The sequence below is a fragment of the Alosa alosa genome, chromosome 13, assembly GCF_017589495.1.
Source record: "Alosa alosa isolate M-15738 ecotype Scorff River chromosome 13, AALO_Geno_1.1, whole genome shotgun sequence".
In the NCBI taxonomy this organism is placed as follows: domain Eukaryota; kingdom Metazoa; phylum Chordata; class Actinopteri; order Clupeiformes; family Clupeidae; genus Alosa; species Alosa alosa.
In genome coordinates this window covers 20,851,795-20,869,659 of record NC_063201.1, presented here as the reverse complement: position 1 = coordinate 20,869,659, position 17,865 = coordinate 20,851,795, and the positions used below count along the sequence as shown (strand labels likewise).

Here is a 17,865-nt window from a genome sequence, read left to right as displayed (position 1 = left end):
ATGAATAATGACCACATAACATGTACCTTTCCAAAAATGTATTCCTTAGTTTTTGCAAAATCAGTTCAGTTCAACACACACTGCTCTTGTACAAAAAGAATGCCAAGGTTTGGGTGAGTTTAGCTAATGACTAGTAAGGTTGGATGAGGTTGAATCCCAATAACAACCTGAAATTAAATATGTGGTGAGTTTGCAAATGATTATCCACAGTGTTTCCCCCTTCCTCTTCTGAGGGAGAAGAGAATTAGGTACTTGAAATTCCATTTTAAGATTCCAGACCTAATTCTTCATAAATTCCCCTTGGCATGTCAAATATCTGAGGGCTTATTTTGTCTAACTCATTCCCATTTGAAACTGAGCCATGATAAAGTACACAGCTGTACAGTTGCCATGACTGCTTAGGGGTCACGTGGAACAACTGTGACTTGTTTCATTCGGAACACTGCTGCCCTTAACCATCTATTAAAACATAAATAAGACTGTCCTTCAAACTGTCAAGAAGTTCAGAGCACGGGATTGCACATTGGTTGAGTAAATCCTCTCCATTCCAAACCAGCAGTAAGAAGAATCCTCTGTTCCAGTACTGAGCATTACTCAAAGGAAGTAGATGACACTCTAAATACACTCTCTTATCAGACATTTCTCTTTTCGTCAAGCAAAGCTGTTATTCAACAATATTTCACAGTAAAAGGACATTTCTAAAAAAAAAAAATGTGTGGAGGTCAACTAATGTGGAAAGGAGGGTGCCCATTCCATGTTCAGCTTGTGTCCAAGAAACAGCCAGGAGGACGCACTGCCCACTTGAGTCAACAGGTAAGGTAACACCTGCCTGCCTGTCTGGCATGGATGCATACGTCCCTCTGCTCTAAATTCTGAGCTGTGAATCAGTCAGAATGAACTGTAACAAAGGTTTCAGTCAAATGCCGGGAGTTGATTCCTGGTACTCTACTGGGCTGTGGTGGGATCTGGGGAATCCAGTGTGGGCCAGTGGCAGTCTATAAGGGCGTCATACAGCTCCTCACTCTCCTCAATAAACAGCCTATTGGCCTCAGCTACATCTATCTCCTCTGCAGGGTCTGTAGAGGACAAACATTTCCAGGAATGGTCACAAGGGGGCAGCATCCAACCAAATCATGCAACTAGTCATCAGTGAAAGGAATGAGTTACAGTACAGTACTGTATTACTGCTACAGTCAAATGAGAACTAGGTCACAGTCATCTATTCAAGTACTTGTGCATACAGGAAACTTAATATTTACTAGCCTCACCTTCAAGACAGTCAAGATCTTGAAAAACTTCCTCATAGGTCTGTAATAGACATAAAGTTGGTTATTAAAGCATGAGCCTGAGACAGTGTTGAATTAAAAAAGTTTCTCTTCGGAAACGTCTAATGTCATGCAGATATCCTGAAGTAAAACAACCTACCTGATTACTGCAGTCATACTGACTGTAGTCGTACCCATCATAACTTCCTATGCTCTGATAACCCCAATTTGAATAGTAATCTGGGTATTGCTGGTAGTACTGGTTTTGGTCGTAGGAGTAAGGCTGAGAGTACCTGTTGTCAGTGTAGCCCCCTCGGCTCCTACAGTGGAAGAAAAGCAGAGCAGTGTCACCACGTTGCTCAAAAGTAGCCAATGAAAGAGAAAAGTGCCAGAGACAAGACGTACCCTTACACAACAATGACAGATGACACACTGACTCTCATGGAATAGCCCTTCATTGTAGCCCTGCTGCTACGTGTCTGACGGCAAAATGGAGATTTATTTTACGAATTTCTGTTGGTTGCTGAAATCCACATGTGTGAAATACCCAAAAGTGCATGAGTGATGCTGTGCGTCTTGTGATAGATACCTTCCGTTTCAGATAGAAACATTGCCCAGTATCAGTATTTTGAGTCAGCCCTCTTCACTGTAAGAAAAGACTGATTGTGAAAGAGAACTGATTTGTTTGTTTAGCTGGGAGATGTGTAATGGGAAATGTGCTCCCAACAGCAAATAGCAAGTACCTCATCTCTCCTTGCTTCCCATATGTAGCGTGATTTAGCTTGAACTTCCTTGGCTGTGAGGAAAACAAGGTGAGACAAGGTGTGTGAGACAAGGAATGCTTTAATAAAATAAAAGGTAGCAACTGATGGTTTGAGTGAATTCCAAAAGGGTAGCTTTATACTTCCATAGGGTGCTACAACACTTTATTTACTTAACCAGAGCGTTTCTATTACAACGTTTACAAACAATAACTCAACAGATTATGTTGTTGTGTTATTAGAGTTATTACCGGTGTTGCTCCGGGAATAGACTTTCCGTTGATCTTACGGAGACACCTTTCGGCCGTCGCTTCATCTGACAGTTCCACGAAGCAGTAGCCCGCCGCACCCCTACTCATTCGAGAAGAGTGTTTAGGATACTCTAGGCTAGCCTACATTAAAAAAAAATGTAATGTATAGGCCTATATTGTGGAGGGGACCAAATAATCCCATAACACTGATCCCATAACACTGATCCATTAATGACCCCATAAATGTTGCCTAAAGCATGCTTACCAGTTCATTTTGTTGCGGATGATCCTCACACCAATAGCCAATTCTCCCATTGTGGCAAAAGCACGAGTAATGAATTTCTCGTCCATATAGGGCTCAAGCTAGATACAGAACACTGAATGAGAACTGACCTCAAGAGCATGACAGGCGAGGCAGCCAGCCTACAAGAAAACTTCCATGATGGGATAGCTAGTCCTTGCTAGGTACCTTGGCTAACGTACAAAGAAATTGCTGAAACAAATGCGCGATAATACAAACATAACCCGTTTACCCAATTAACACGTGTTACCCATATCACAAAACATTACCTTTCCTATAAACAGTAAGTATCTTAATTTAATTAGCTTATCCTTGCTTGAAGTTTGGCAGTTTCTGCTAACAGGCCAACTATCAGGCAAACGAACCTACTAACAAACCAAGTTAACGATATCGAGTATGTGTTTCTGCTCTGAACCAATGTCAACATAACTATCATACAAATACTTACATTTCCCATCCACAAACACGTCATTCTTATCAATAAATTTACTTCACAGATGCTAGCGAACAGCAGCTGAGTGTATTCCGCAACAATATGGCCACCCGCTATAATTTTATCAAAATAAAAGCCGAAACGTTCCACTTTTTGAAATACAGATTTGAAATAATTATCTTCACAGCTGAAAAGAAAACTGCGTAACGTCGCTTAGAGCACCTTTAAAGACAAGTGAATGTGGAAAATACAATACTTTGTCCAAACCAAAGTTTTTATATATATATATATACATATATAGCGTGTTGTTGTTCCAAACACGCCCCAAACGTGCAAAAAACAAACAGAGCGGGGGAATACAGTATAGGCCTACATTTGTATAGGCTATGCTATTATTTTTAGGCTATTTGAGTTTACTATAGCCTAAACTGATCATTTGAATGTTAATGTAGCCTAATGTTTAGACATTGATGCCACTGTAAGCCATTTTGGGCAAAATAATCTGCTAAATACCATAAGCATAAAACATATTAAGTAGGCCTACTTTTGAGATAAAAAAAAAAGGTAATTTGTTTTTCTATAGAAATTCTGGAAAATCTTTGAATCTTGAATTTCCCCTGGGGATCAATAAAGTATCTATCTATCTATCTATCTATCTATCTATGAAAACTGCATTGCTATCTATGCATTTCACATCTAGTCATTCCACCTGCTTGAGAGAGAGGTGTGAAATAAATGCAAATATATTTTGCCAACACTAATCAATAATGAAAACAACAAATTGCCTTCTGAAATAGGGGTCAGAGTCCTACTACTTTCTTAGGTAGAGATAAAGGCTACTTTAAATTTTGTAGAAGCTAAGCCAATAAAATACTTCTTTCTTGATGTTTTTCTTGATAGAAAAAACATAAAAGTTGTAGTGCTAAACTAGGCCTACTTACCCTATGTCTTATAAATTCTAGCATTTTATTGGCTGATTATACTGTTATGACAAAACGAACGCGACTTAAGTATTCACGAAGTGGTTTACGGTCATTTCTTTCGTAAACGTAATCAACGCACAGAGTCGCAAGTTTGAAGTGTACGTCCAGAGCCCGATTAGACATTCTCTGGTACGTCTTAAAAGAGGGGTGGGATCAATACAGTAATTGCAATATGATGACAATAGACACTATGTCAGTTGTGCGTTCGTAAATAAAACAGAAATATGATTTGGAATTCAGTGTGTACAGCGACTTTAGTCCAAAGGGACTGGTCTCTTTAGATTTTGAGCAACGCAGTTTTTTCAGTGGACGGTGCGTGTAACGTGAGGCTTGGCTTGACACGGTCGGTCCACCCACCAACACCATCTAGGCCAGATACACAGGTAAGTCCCGAATCAAGTTGCTAACTCTGGTTAGCTGGCTGGCAAAGGATTTAAAAAGTACAACATCAGCGAGTCTCGAGGAATTTGACAGTGTCGTCAACAGATGCACTGTCTGCGGTAGGTGCACCATGTGTGACATAACAGTCTGTTATGGCTAACATAAACAAGGTTAGCCTCCTAGCATACAAGCCAACAACAACATCCTCTGTTATTAGCTAGCGAAGCTTGATAGCTAACATAAAGCCAGGAGCCTACCTACCTGATGAACTAATATCGTGAAATAATTAAGCAAGTTCCACTGGCACAGCCAGCAAACTCTGCTAACAGGTCTGTGGTCGCGAATGTTCTTCATCGCAGGCACTGGCAATGCAATTTGACCTCGAGTTCCCATTCTCAGTTTCAAGGAACCAACTTTGTATGCTTGATAATAGTGGCTAAATTACCCAGTTTTCAGAGAGGCAGAGCAAGCCCAATATGGACCATTTCAGCCAATGTTAATGCCAACGTTTCGTGTTCAAGTACAAGTTCGATTACATGTGGGTATTGTTTAGCTAAGTTAGAAAGCCAGCCTTACAAACTTTCCTATTGTTGTTGTCAGGTGAAGGTGGGTATTGGTTGGTGGGAATTGTTTTGCTAAGTTAACCAGCTCTGTTACACTTGCACTTTTGTTGTTGTTAGTTGTAGGTGGGTAACGTTGTTAAGATGGAAAAAATCCCTCACCTTTCAGTAACGCTATCTTTACTTGGCAGTTATCTTAAGCAGTTATAACGTACTGTCGACACTACCTGAACAGTTGTTCAGAAAGGAGCCAAAGTGATCATGAATTGCAGAATAAATAGGCTGTTGACGCCCCTTAAATCCTGTGCAGTCGTGTTCACGACCAGTGACCATTATGTGGTTGAGTGTAAGCAGCAACAATTTTGAGAAAGGAATGTATGACAAAAATATGTTATCATGGATCATGAAGAATTTAGAGGTCATAGAGCATTCCTATTAATCATGTAGAGTATTCAAACAAAACCACGTTGCCCGGTGGATCATTGTCTCTGTTTGAATGAAAATCCACTGCTCTCTATTCTTATAAAAACAGCCTGTATGTTGTTTTGGAACCTTCCAGAAATTCTTTACCACACAGATGCCAGGTGATTGCTGACGCTTGATCCCAGTTTTCCCCCCAGCCGCCCCATCCCAAGGCTGAGCTCTATGATTTGCGGAGAGACCATGTCTGCCGTCAACATCACCAGCGACCTCCTGCACAGGCAGATCAGGGTAAGCTGTGACACATTTATTCAGCCATATAGAAGGGCGATTTAATCCTAACAAATAGTGTTTTGAGGGTACCAGATATTGCCAGAAAGAGACGCATAATAAAGACTTTAAGGCATTACCCATTATCAAAATAGTGTTGCACGATGCACCAATTCTAGAAAGGTATTGCGATACCCTGAAATTGAAAAAAAAAATATGATACCACATTTTGTTGGTGTGCCAATACTATACGAATGGTGTTTTAATCAGGTTTTAATAAAAGCTGTATTTGCTATCAGTTTAAAACGACTTAGAAGATCCATGTTCTGTCATCTAGGCCTGTTCTATGACTTATATTACTGATGTTTAAGGTTTTTTGCTGTGGCACTGTTTTAATATTGGTATTGCGATACTAAGACATGGTATTGTATCAAAGTCATAATTTTGGTATCGTGACAACATTAAATGAAATTCATTCTCTCCACCATGTAGCTGATGCAAATACAAAAGAGACACATTTTAAATACATTCTTGACTACTTCATGTGCAAATATTTAGAGATAGATGATAGATAGATAGATAGATAGATAGATAGATAGATAGATACTTTATTGATCCCAAGGGGAAATTCAAGTTCAAATTCTGAGCAGTGTTTAAGCTGTGTTGCCTAAACGCAGTGATTCTTCTGCAGGAAAAGAGGGCGTTGGGCTTCCAGAGGCATTATCATGTGACTGATCCCTTCATCAATAGACTGGGTCTGGAAGCAGAGCTGCAGGTACAGACATGAATGTGGACAGACCTGATTGGGAGAGACAAAGAATTTGAGAGAGAATCTAATTTGAGTACCTTGTCCATCAGTATAAACATTTTCTTTCTTGCCATAGCCTATTGGTATGAAAAGTTAATTAGTTCTCTAAAAAGTCATCGCTGTGTGTTTGTGTCTCACCAGGGCCACTCTGGTTGTGTGAATTGCCTGGAATGGAATGAAAATGGAGAGTAAGTCCAGCTGTATTCTTCTAAATATATACTTGCAATATGTCTTGACAATTTCTTTGTTTGAGTTTCTTTAGTTTGAGTCTTTTGTGTGAAATGCCTCTTAAAGTATCTTTAAAATGCTGAAAAATATGTTGTACATGAGGAAATTTTTATTTTACACATTGAAGAGTAATAAATAATACCTGATGCATTAATCTCCTTTACTATAGTCTGTTAGCATCTGGCTCAGATGACCAGCATGCCATAGTCTGGGATCCTTTCAGACACAAGAAGCTGATCACCATGCACACTGGCCATGCAGCTAACATCTTCTCTGTGAAGGTAGCTATCAACAGACACTGTTGCTATTGCCAAAGAGTCTCTTGTTTTCCCACACAATATATGAAGGAAATTATAATGGACCACTTTTTTCAATAATTATTTGTAATTTTATTATTTTTTTAGGATAACAATTCTTAGTTATTAGTTAAAGTTTGGGCATTTTTAAAGTTATCAAATCCTCTGATTTAATTCTGGCTTGCTTAGAGCAGTGATGCATTTCTCTGCTATGCATGCATTCCATTTAGAAAGGATTTGATATTTGTCCTCAGCTTGTCTTTCACAGGGTCTACTAGACTATCATTGTTATCTCATGATGCCTACAGGATGGATCGCAGTCATGCAGGAATGTGTCTTAATGTTTCCATTGTTTCTCTGCCTCTATGTGTGTAGTTCCTGCCTCACTCAGGCGACCGCATCCTAGTGACCGGTGCGGCCGACACCAAAGTGCACGTGCACGACCTGACGGTCAAGGAGACCACCCACATGTTTTCTGACCACACCAACCGCGTGAAGCGCATCGCTACGGCACCCATGTGGCCGAACACCTTCTGGAGCGCAGCCGAGGACGGCGTCATCAGGTAGCCTCTTTTCACTGTGAAGTTGTTTTTGCCGTTTTCACTGTGACAACGGTGTCCTCAGGAGACGTGCTGGACAGTTCACCTGTAAACACGCCTCGGGCGGTACCTCAATCATTCCCGGTCCCCTTGTCCTTTCCTTAATGTGTCCCCAGGGGGCGGCTTTTAACAACCTTGGGACTTGGTGCCTGGTGTGGCGTGTTTTGCTAAGGCTTACTGATGGGGTACAGATGTTTCGCTGGCTGCGGGCTATGTTAGCCCATCAGGGGGGCAGGCAGTGACCGATGTGGGGAGGGTGTGTGTGCAAGTCCAAGGCAGTCCCAGGGATTGCCTGTCCACATTCTTCACACGTAGAGGACACGTAGTCCTTCAGATAGAAATGTCTGTGTAAAAAGAATAAACAGAACAGTACAGTGAGTTTGTCATCTGGAAATGATCCTACACATATATTAATATTTTAAAGAGGCTGATCAAACCACTTATGGACACCCTTACTCAACATTTTAAAATAAAAGTATTGTTACTGAAGACCATTTAGAAAACAAAGGATAACGTTTGGATAGCTGATCTTTGCTCAGCCTTGCTCACTCTAGAATCCTGTAAAGCATATTTTCTGTTCAAAGGTTAATCTTAGTCCAGGATTCCATAGCTTTCAGAGAACTGGAACTTGACTGTCCAAGACATGCAGTAGAAGGGGATCACTTGCACTTCAGCCTGGTTGGTGCTCACGGAACAGGACGTAGAAGTCAATAAGGAGACCCAAGGTCTATCTAGGACCAAGGAGCAGGAACGGAGCACACAAAGCTTTAAGTGATTTTTAATTAGTGCAAAGCAACTAACATTTCGACGCCCATGTGTCTTCCTCAGAGTCAGGCAACAGTTAATGGCAACGATGTACAGATGTCCAAGACATGCATTAACCCCTGTTTCCCAAGCCAGTTTAAAATGATCAGACGTCTTCAGACCGTTTTCTTGAAAAAGAGAAACATCCCAGTATATTTATACCATACTTAAGTTACTATCCTCTGCTTTATTCCTCTCTTCCCTCCTACAGGCAGTACGACTTGCGAGAGAGCAGTAAGCGTTCTGAAGTACTCATCGACCTAACGGAGTACTGCGGCCAGCTGGTAGAAGCCAAGTGCCTAGCGGTGAACCCGCGTGACAACAATTACCTGGCCGTAGGAGCCAATGGGCCCTTCGTACGTCTCTATGACATCCGTATGATTCACAATCACAGGTGAACGTAAGAACGCAGTTAGAGCATCTTCCGTCTGGGCCCGCTGTGTTGCTGATGCTGAGAACAGAATATTGCCATAGCGGTCCATGAGGATTTATTGGAATTGTTCTTTCTAAATAAGCCAAAGCACTATGAATTGGTTATGCATGCTGCTCATGCATACTCTGAAACAATTTGTAGTGCATCAGATTTATACTACACATTTTATGGACATTAGAGATTTATATAGACCTTCATTGTGTGAGTTGTGTAAAAATCATTCGATACAATGTCCTTGATTATGTACACCTGTACAGTTTGATATAGAAATCAATCATTTGTCATAAAATACTCAAAATAGTTTGTTGTGTAAGAATACATCATCAAAGAATAGTAGAACACAAATGCCAGGATCTAGACTCTTTCATTACTATGATTGTCAAGAAAGCTCACTGAGGTGCTTCTGGTAAATTTGTGAAGACATTTACTAAGGGTTTTGGAGTGTGCAGGTTTATTGAAACCTTGTACAATTTTGAAATGGCACAGTTGTAATACTTGTTTTCTAGCCAGTGGTCACAACATTATCCCATCCATTTTGCACCTTCACTCCTGTTCTTCCTGTTTCCCTCAACATACAGGAAGTCCATGACCCAGAACCCCACTGATGGCGTGCATACGTTTTGTGAGAGGCGGAAGCCTATTCCCGACGGAGCCGGACAGTATTATGTGGCAGGTGAGACACTCACCCTCTCTGAGGGACTGCCTGGCCATGATGCCAATATATCATCCACTGTTTGAACAAAGATTGAGGCAAAGTTTGTGCATGTGTATGTGAAATTGTTAATTGGTATTGTGTAATTCACTACAGTAAGGTTCCACATAGAATTGTGTTTTGGTTTTGAAAAGGCTAGTTGTGGATGATGATGATGATGGCCTGAGTTCTGTGGTGGACTGTGAAATAATGCATAGTGCAGGTATCTAGGGACCTACCACTGTGTGGCGCCCGTGAGGCACACCTGTTTATGTATGTATCTTACACTGTGCACTGTCCACCACTACTGTAACTCTCCTCATTACTTCCTGTGGTTGTCACTTGATTAATTCCTCTTGTTGTCACTTAAACGCTACACCATCACCCTCTATTCAGTCTGCTCTGTATTTAAAGGGAGTGTTTATTGTTATTATCAGGTCTCATTTTTGTACTGTAGCTTTAATGTCAAGCATCAGCTAAATTAGTAAATGTACATGTGTTTGTTTGTGTATTTATTTATTCACTGTTTGCAGGTCACCTTCCCGTGAAGCTGCCGGACTACAATAACCGTCTGAGAGTGTTAGTGGCCACTTACGTGACGTTCAGTCCTGATGGCACTGAGCTGCTGGTCAACATGGGAGGAGAACAAGTAAGCCAGCTCAGATTAATAGATAGACACACAAATCATTACTCTCCCTTTCAACTTTTAACCAAGGTTATATGCCCCACACTATATTGCTTGTTTAATACTTATGTAGTGTATGTAATGTGTATCTATACATTATATGATATCATGTAACATGTAGTTGGGTTTTGGAGTGGTTAAGTGGTACTCTGACGATGTTCCATGATGTTTCCAGGTATACCTATTTGACCTGATGTTCAAACAGAGGCCATACACTTTCCTGCTACCCAAAAAGTGCCAATCATCATCTGGTAAGTGTGTGTGTGTGTGTGTGTGTGTGTGTGTGTGTGTGTGTGTGTGTGTGTGTGTGTGTGTGTGTGTGTGTGTGTGTGTGTGGTCACTTTTCGAAATGTCCCCACAGAGGTGCAAAATGGCAAGACAACCAACGGAGTGACCAATGGCATCCACCTGCCAGCAAGTCGCCTCCGGTTCTCTGACAGCAAGAACAGGTAATGAACACCTTTTTTTTTTTTTTTTTTTTCACCAGTGAGGCTTTCTGCACTGCCTAGTTGGATTGGCATACAAAACATTGCATCATCCAAGTAACCTCAGTGGTTGAGAATTGCATTTAAGATATGGATAATTACATAATTAATGCAATCAACAAGAGACATTTGATATGACACTTAACAAAGTATGATAGTAATTCACTGTATTGCTTTCCTCTCAACCCCTACAAACTCCAAATCCCAAAACCTCTTTCTGACTTTTCTGCTTTCTCCCTTTTCGTCATCTTGTGTCCCTCTCTCCTCCTCTCTCCTTTCTGTCCTTCTGTCTTCTTTGTCTCTCCTTCTGTCTCCCTCTCCCCATATCTCTCTCTCCTTCTATCTCCCTCTCTCAATGTTTCCTTCTCTCTTTTTATCTCCTCCCCATGTCTCCCTCTCTCCCTCTATCTCTCTCTCCTCTCTCCCCTTTTTGTCCTACTCTCATCTGTCCCTCACTCCTTCCTGCAGAGGCTCCTCTGAGCTGCCCCCTCACCTGGAGCGGATAAAGCAGCAAGCAAACGATGCGTTCGCCCGTCAGCAGTGGACTCAGGCCATCCAGCTGTACAGCCTCGGCATCCACGAGGCCAGCCGCAACGCCATGCTCTATGGCAACCGTGCCGCAGCCTACATGAAGAGGAAGTGGTAAGCCTTGTGGTTGCCACGGCACTGTTCCAGCCAGCATGTGATTCAGACATTAATTCTCAATGGGAAAATTCTGTTATTATTGTCTGCTATTGTTGTATGATTTTCTACTAACTGATGCAATGTGTACTGGTATATGGTTGACTGACGGGCTGATTAAAAACCTGTTTGTGCATGTTTCGTGGAAGGCACGTACATTCCTTTGACTGGCATCATGGATAGGGCAGCATTTCTGAAACATCACTCACTATCACTAAAGCACATGATTTGTGCCCTGTCTGAAGCTGCCACTTGTAGTGCTCCCACTGTCACCATGTCACAGATATGGACGATGTATGAAAATAGTTACTGTTATCTTCTTGGCCACAAATCACATCAGTTTAGTCTTCAGAACCATGTAAACACAAACATTGATCCAAAAAAGTAAAACCTAATCCTGACCATCAGCAGCTACTCTTATTCCTCACCTATGATTTGAACTCTACCTTTCGTCATGCTTGTTCACGTTCTACATGTGAACTGCCCACGTTTGCGCTACCTTATTATTGCCTAATTCTTGTCATGGTGAGGAATTCTACCGGTATACCATGGACTATACTAGAGGTTGACCGTTGTGGGTTTTTCTATGGCCGATGCCGATCTTTAAAAATCAGGGTCAGCCGATGCCCGATAAATGCCACCGATTTTTTTTGGGCCGATAGTTGGCCATTTTCCCCCCTCTATTTGTTTTATTAAGAATGATAAGATGATAAGATCTCAAGCTTTTCCATTTTCACAAGGGGCAGAGTGCATCACACGTGTTCCATAGCAACAACAAAACTGGCCCGAAAATGCACATGCTTGTTAATCGGCTTAATATATTTGGATAGCGGCTGATGCCGATTACTTAAACAATACTAATAATCGTCCCGATTAATTGGTCTACCTCTTGACTATACCATATGGCACATCCCTATTATCTAAGCTGCTTTCTGATCCATGCAGGGATGGAGACCACTACGATGCCCTGCGGGACTGCCTGAAGGCCCTGTCCCTGAACCCCAGCCACCTGAAGGCCCACTTCCGGCTGGCCCGCTGCCTCTTCGAGCTCAAGTATGTGGCCGAGGCCCTGGAGTGCCTGGACGACTTCAAGGGCAAGTTTCCTGAGCAGGCGCACAGCAGCGCCTGTGACGCCCTCGACAAGGACATCAAGGCTGCCCTCTTTGCCAAGACGGACTCATGTGAGTCATGCACAGTCTAAATCATTGTGTTAACATGCAGCACCTTAAACTCACTTTGCGAATAGTAGTCAAATCTTAAATTCTAATCTTTCAATTTTAGGTTTGTTTTCTTATAGATATCTACATGTTGAATATTTATTGCATATTAAAAGAAATGTTTATGTATTCAATATGAATCAAGCGGAAGACAAGAAGGGGAACAGCTCAATACGTTTCCACAACTTCAGCCGGAAGGAGTCCATCCTGGAAGACGAGATCGTGCTACGAGAGCGCAGCTTTGACTATAAGCACCGCTACTGTGGCCACTGCAACACCACCACGGACATCAAAGAGGCCAACTTCTTCGGCAGGTCAGTTTGACCCCTGGCTTAACAGCAGCAACCCTGTCTTATGCAGTTTGAAGGCTGAAGCATTACTCTGCTTCCGTCTGCTTCTATACATTATTCCTTGTATGCAGTTTTCCATAGTCATACACAAAGTTGTGGGCTATTGGATTGCATTCTGAATGTTTTGTTCGTTTTTGCATTTCTGGAGACACCATTAATATAATGTTTCTCTCTCTCTCTCTCGGCGTGTCCCAACCTCCCTCCAGTAAAGGGCAGTATATTGTGAGTGGGTCGGACGACGGCTCCTTCTTCATCTGGGAGAAGGAGACGACCAACCTTGTGCGCATCCTGCAGGGGGACGAGTCGATAGTGAACTGCCTGCAGCCCCACCCCAGCTACTGTTTCCTGGCCACCAGTGGCATCGACCCTGTGGTGCGGCTCTGGAACCCCAGGCCAGAGGTACATACAAGAATCTCTCATATTAACTTTAAAATCATTGCATTTTGTTGTTTTATGTATTTTGACCAATGGCCAGTGTTTTCACCACATGTCCCTGGTTCACCATGGTTGCTCTCATCTCTATTTTAAATGCCTTTCACTTCTTAATTTACACAAATGTTATGATGTTTCAATGTTTTCGAGTTCAGGATTGTGTCGTCAATTGTGGGAATTATGGTAATGGCGGCTACTGTACAGATGACCTCTTTTTTTCGCCACTGACAGGTTCAACATGTAATCACAAATGTTGGCCAACATGGAAAGGATCTCTACGGATATATAACTATGCCTGTTTTACCTATTGGATGTAAAGCAACTTAATGAGTGTTTGTACGGGCCGTAGTAAGTTACAGCTTCGTTACATCAGTAGGCAAACTCAATGTTACACAGCCCACAGAACAGAAGCCAATATACAGCATTTAATGTTTTTTATTTTATTTAACACACTCCATTGCCTTCTTTTACATCTCGTCGTTGTGTAGAAGCTCACATTTGCTCAGATCACAGTCACTTTTTTAAGAAAACACAAAAAAGTTAACCAAAAATTTAATGATAATATTGATGATATGATGTTATTTTTTTTAAAAATAATTTTAGTCAATTTGCCATTATGTTCGGATGGTGACAATTTGTTTTCTTATCTCCTCTTGACGCTGTGTCTTCCTTTAGCATACTGGTAACATGATGTAGGCGCCTGAACTCTATTACGAATTGCACTTGAACCACTTTTACTCAATGGCATTATATTATGAGGTGTTTGATTCTAACCCATTGACTCATGTGAGTCATTATTCAGTAGAGAAAGGTGTTATTTAATGTGTTGAGTAAGGGATAATGTATAGAACGCCGGTCATTATTCGGAAAATTAGTCCCGACAGGGCGAACCGCAGCCGTATAATAATCAATGTTATTTCGGTCCTGCTAGAAAGTTAGTCATGATTGTGCTGATTGTGATGACTTATTTATGATCAAAAAAGTCAGTGAGGAGAGCATAACTCCGTTCCTATGTTTTGTGTTACATGTACATGTCTCATTGTTGTCCCCAGTCAGAGCGGGAGAATGGGCGCGTGGTGGAAGACATGGAGGGGGCGGCACAGGCCAACCAGCGGCGCATGAATGCCGACCCGCTGGAGGTGATGCTGCTGAACATGGGCTACCGCATCACGGGCCTGAGCAGCCGCGGGCCCGAGGGCTCCGACGATGAGGACAGCTCCGAGGGACAGGTGCAATGTCGGCCCAGCTAGGACTAGCGCCACCCGCCCCCCCCCTCCGGGGGCAGCCCCCCCTGCCGTCGCCGCACCGTCAGGGTTCCCAAACGGAGAGCGAAGAAAAGACACAAACCCCACACCTGTTCCCACGGCCAGCCCGACACACACCTCCTTCTCACCGCCAGCACGGAGAAGGGATGCTACGTCAGACGAGACGACCAGCCGCCCCGAAGCCACCTGCGCTCGGACTTCTTGTCCTGCGCCATGCCCACACCCTTGCTTCATGTTTGTGCGCGTGTGCTTTGTGTAAAAACAAACAAACAAAAATGCAAAGCTAATATAGCAACAGTGCACCTCCACCTTAGATGCTCTTGTGGCTGTTTTTGTTTTGGATTTGATCTTGTTTGCTCATATGCACCCCACCCCCTCCTTTTTCTTAAATGAGGAAAGAGCGAGTGGCACCTCTAGCTGTGGTGCAGCTTCACCCACTCTCCTATCTGCCTGGCCCACCCTCCTATCTGCCTGGCCCATATTGTGGGGGAGACTGGCCTTGGGGTATGGTGAAGTTTTGTGTGTGTGGGGGGTTAATGGTGAGGATCACCTTTTGGAGGTAGGGGTGGGGATGCGGCGGCGGCGGGTTGTGCGGCGTGTCTTGGTGCTGTCGGGTCAGCCTGCTGCTGACTCCATGCTGCTATCCGAGATCTCCCTGTTGCCACGGCAACGAGGTCACTCTATGGAGAGGCCGCACCTCTCTAGAGTCCACCTCCTCTCCCCACTGCACACCGCCATCAGAGAAGACACTTTAACAAACTTGGCACACCCTCACCTCTGTAGCAAACTACATTCACTAGAGTAGGAATGTGCAGAGGCCACATCTCTCATACTTTACTATTTTGGTTGGCACATGGAGGGAGGGATGGGTTCAAAGCTTTGTTCCAAAGTCAGTTTTCTGTAGTGATGGTTGGGGTCTGTGGTCAGAGGCGCTTTGATTGCATAGTTTCTTAACCGACATGGCATTTTGAAATTCAGGTGTGGCTCCATGCCAGCAGATGGAGAGGGCACACTTGGTGTGATTTCAGTTTCAAGCTGGGCATCGTCATATGCTGAAATGGTGATGCTATGGCTGTGAAGGACTGTTAGGAAAAGGACTATGAGCCTAACTTCATTCAAATTTCAGATTATTTTTGGTTTGTCCTCCTTTGTTTTTTGTTTTTGAAGAAAAAAAGAAAGATTTTTCAGTGTTACCAGTAGTATATAACCTGGATTTTCATTTGTTCAGACATTTGTGAAGTGTTGACAGAGTAAGAGTGAGTTTCAGAGGAAAGAGCCTCTGCCTGTTATAAAAACCCTGTCAATGCCCTGGGTTCAGTGTTTCAGATGTTTTGTCCGTTGTGAACAAGTTTAACTGGAGTTGAGCGCTTCTCATTGATATGAAAAAAACATGCAAGTACAAAGGTATGCAAAAAAGTGTAATTTTTACAGGATTGATATAAATCACTGACTGTTACCTTCTGAGAGGGCTTTCTTTTCATGAAGAATGTTGGTGAAAATGATCATATCTCTGCAAATAGTGTGAGACAAAATGAATGGTCAAGGTGAAGCCTTGAATTAATTTATGGAATTGATAAGGAAATTGCTAAATGAGAGATTATTCTGTATTTGTTAGTTCTGTCAGACTTATTTTGTAACAACACAAAAATGAAATTGATGAATTACAAAACTGACTTTTTGTACTCACAAATCCAACCTACACAACTGCACAAACACACAGGAAAAGTAAGCTGTTTACAGCGTCTGTGATGACTCTTACACCTCCTGTGCATTTAACAGCTTCAAATATTTTCAGGGGTGATTTTATCGGTCTTGTTTTTTGTTTGCTCTTTGAAACTTTTTTGTTGTTAGAAAACAGTTGACCATTGCTGTCGTATCCCCACAGTATGCAGGCAAGCTGTTTGTTTGGAGATCTTTAAAGGCTGCCGCTTATAACCAGCCAGAAGTTTACCTCTGAAACATTCTCCTCTATCTCAGCAAAGCCCTAGATTTAGAAATCAGCAATGAAGACAAAATGGAAAAAAACTGTTGAACTAAAAACATTTAGTAAAAATAAGGCATCCATCTATATTTCTTCAATAAGATTTCTTTTTTTTTTGTTCAACTTTTCATTTCCTTTTGACAGTTGTCACTCAGTTTGCAGCAAGAGAGGAATAATAATAAAAACTGATATATTGTTGAACAGTACTATTTTGAGTGTTGCATCTTCTTTTTGTCATTGTACTCAAATTGTATACCAACAAAATTGAATAGTTTACCACAACTAAGAATATCATTACACTTCTCACCCTTACGGCAACACCACAGTAATCCCATGGCCTGGTCTCAATGCGTTTGCTGTTCCGCAGGAAAGAAACCCAAATATAGTTGGAAGGTTCTGTAATTTTGTGTTGAAGTGCCCCCTTACAACCACACCATCCCAGTCGTGATCTCAGTTCCTTGACCAGAGATTAGTCTTCCTCTTAAGTGATGACACATGCAAAGGTGCGCTTCTTGTTGCAACCCCCCCAAGCTGGATGGATGACCTGGAGTTGGTGAGGAAGCATGGCTGCCCCGACATTCCCCTGCCTGCGCCGGGCGTGATGATGAACACGGTGTACCCATATGGCTCCTTCACCATTTCTCACCGCACCAGGAGCTTCTGCTGAATAGCTTGTTTTTCACGCTGTGTGTGATGCATCGCCCTTCACTGTGCGCCAGAGGAGGGGAGGGGAGCGTGTGGCAGCCCCCTCAGCTGGCCCACATACAACAGAGAACTAAACACAAAATAATACAACAGAGAACTAAACACAAAATAATACAACAGAGAACTAAACACAACTTCCGACTTGCCTGGCCAATTGGACTGCAGTGTGCCGGGTTTGCACTCAGCACTGTAACCACTGCTAGTAAACAGTCACTTTCTGTCTCTCTATCTCAACCCCTCCGACTTCTGTGTAGCCTATGTATGTGTATGAGAGCGTGTGCAGATCTGCTTCTCCCTGGAGCATCCATTTTTTCTTGACCCCCACTCCATCTCAGCCCTCTACCCACTCATGCCGAGGACTGGCACTCTGCCCGGATCCTCCACCTGTGCCCCTGTTTCCATGTGTCTGACAGCTGTGGTGGAAACGAGCCATGCCTCACCTTGGACCAAACGTCAGCAATGATGAATCAAAGCAGCAGCATGGAATCCAAGAACGCAAAAGGGGCAGTAGAAGAGGCAACACAGGATAGAAACACAGGCAAGTGTTGCAAACAGAACAGGTTAAAGATGGGTCAGTGTT

At 42.6% G+C, this 17,865-nt stretch overlaps 2 protein-coding genes across 5 annotated transcripts; one reads left to right on the top strand and one right to left on the bottom strand.

The window, feature by feature from the left end:
• Nucleotides 1-23: 23 nt before the first annotated feature.
• Nucleotides 24-4,840, bottom strand: LOC125305443 (tRNA selenocysteine 1-associated protein 1-like). Of its 3 annotated transcripts, none has more exons than XM_048260151.1 (7): nt 4,637-4,840; nt 2,543-2,640; nt 2,278-2,377; nt 2,009-2,061; nt 1,426-1,585; nt 1,269-1,308; nt 24-1,076 (listed from the first exon to the last, which is right to left on the bottom strand). In XM_048260151.1, the coding sequence occupies exons 1-7, from the start codon at nt 4,766-4,768 to the stop codon at nt 946-948; spliced, it is 714 nt and encodes a 237-aa protein (XP_048116108.1). In that variant the 5' UTR covers nt 4,769-4,840; the 3' UTR covers nt 24-945. The 3 variants fall into 3 exon arrangements, with proteins under 3 accessions (XP_048116108.1, XP_048116109.1, XP_048116110.1); XM_048260152.1 differs by lacking the exon at nt 4,637-4,840 and adding an exon at nt 3,027-3,304; XM_048260153.1 differs by lacking the exon at nt 4,637-4,840 and having other exon boundaries at nt 2,278-2,418.
• On the top strand, nt 4,062-16,786 carry wdtc1 (WD and tetratricopeptide repeats 1). 2 transcript variants are annotated; one of them, XM_048260147.1, is made up of 16 exons: nt 4,062-4,377; nt 5,495-5,646; nt 6,317-6,400; nt 6,575-6,621; nt 6,831-6,942; nt 7,333-7,520; nt 8,572-8,754; nt 9,372-9,466; nt 10,018-10,133; nt 10,345-10,420; nt 10,531-10,618; nt 11,123-11,296; nt 12,281-12,516; nt 12,698-12,866; nt 13,109-13,301; nt 14,387-16,786. In XM_048260147.1, the coding sequence occupies exons 2-16, from the start codon at nt 5,581-5,583 to the stop codon at nt 14,582-14,584; spliced, it is 2,025 nt and encodes a 674-aa protein (XP_048116104.1). In that variant the 5' UTR covers nt 4,062-4,377; nt 5,495-5,580; the 3' UTR covers nt 14,585-16,786. The 2 variants fall into 2 exon arrangements, with proteins under 2 accessions (XP_048116104.1, XP_048116105.1); XM_048260148.1 differs by having other exon boundaries at nt 4,377-4,494.
• Nucleotides 16,787-17,865: the final 1,079 nt, after the last annotated feature.

Coding starts and splice junctions, on each gene's coding strand:
- wdtc1 (XM_048260147.1), top strand. CDS start 5,581: ATGATTTGCGGAGAGACCATGTCTGCCGTCAACATCACCAGCGACCTC. Junction 8,755..9,371: donor CGTATGATTCACAATCACAG/GTGAACGTAAGA, acceptor CTCAACATACAG/GAAGTCCATGACCCAGAACC. Junction 10,619..11,122: donor TTCTCTGACAGCAAGAACAG/GTAATGAACACC, acceptor TCCTTCCTGCAG/AGGCTCCTCTGAGCTGCCCC.
- LOC125305443 (XM_048260151.1), bottom strand. CDS start 4,768: ATGGGAACTCGAGGTCAAATTGCATTGCCAGTGCCTGCGATGAAGAAC. Junction 2,062..2,277: donor CTATTCCCGGAGCAACACCG/GTAATAACTCTA, acceptor TTTTCCTCACAG/CCAAGGAAGTTCAAGCTAAA. Junction 1,309..1,425: donor AGTATGACTGCAGTAATCAG/GTAGGTTGTTTT, acceptor TGTCTATTACAG/ACCTATGAGGAAGTTTTTCA.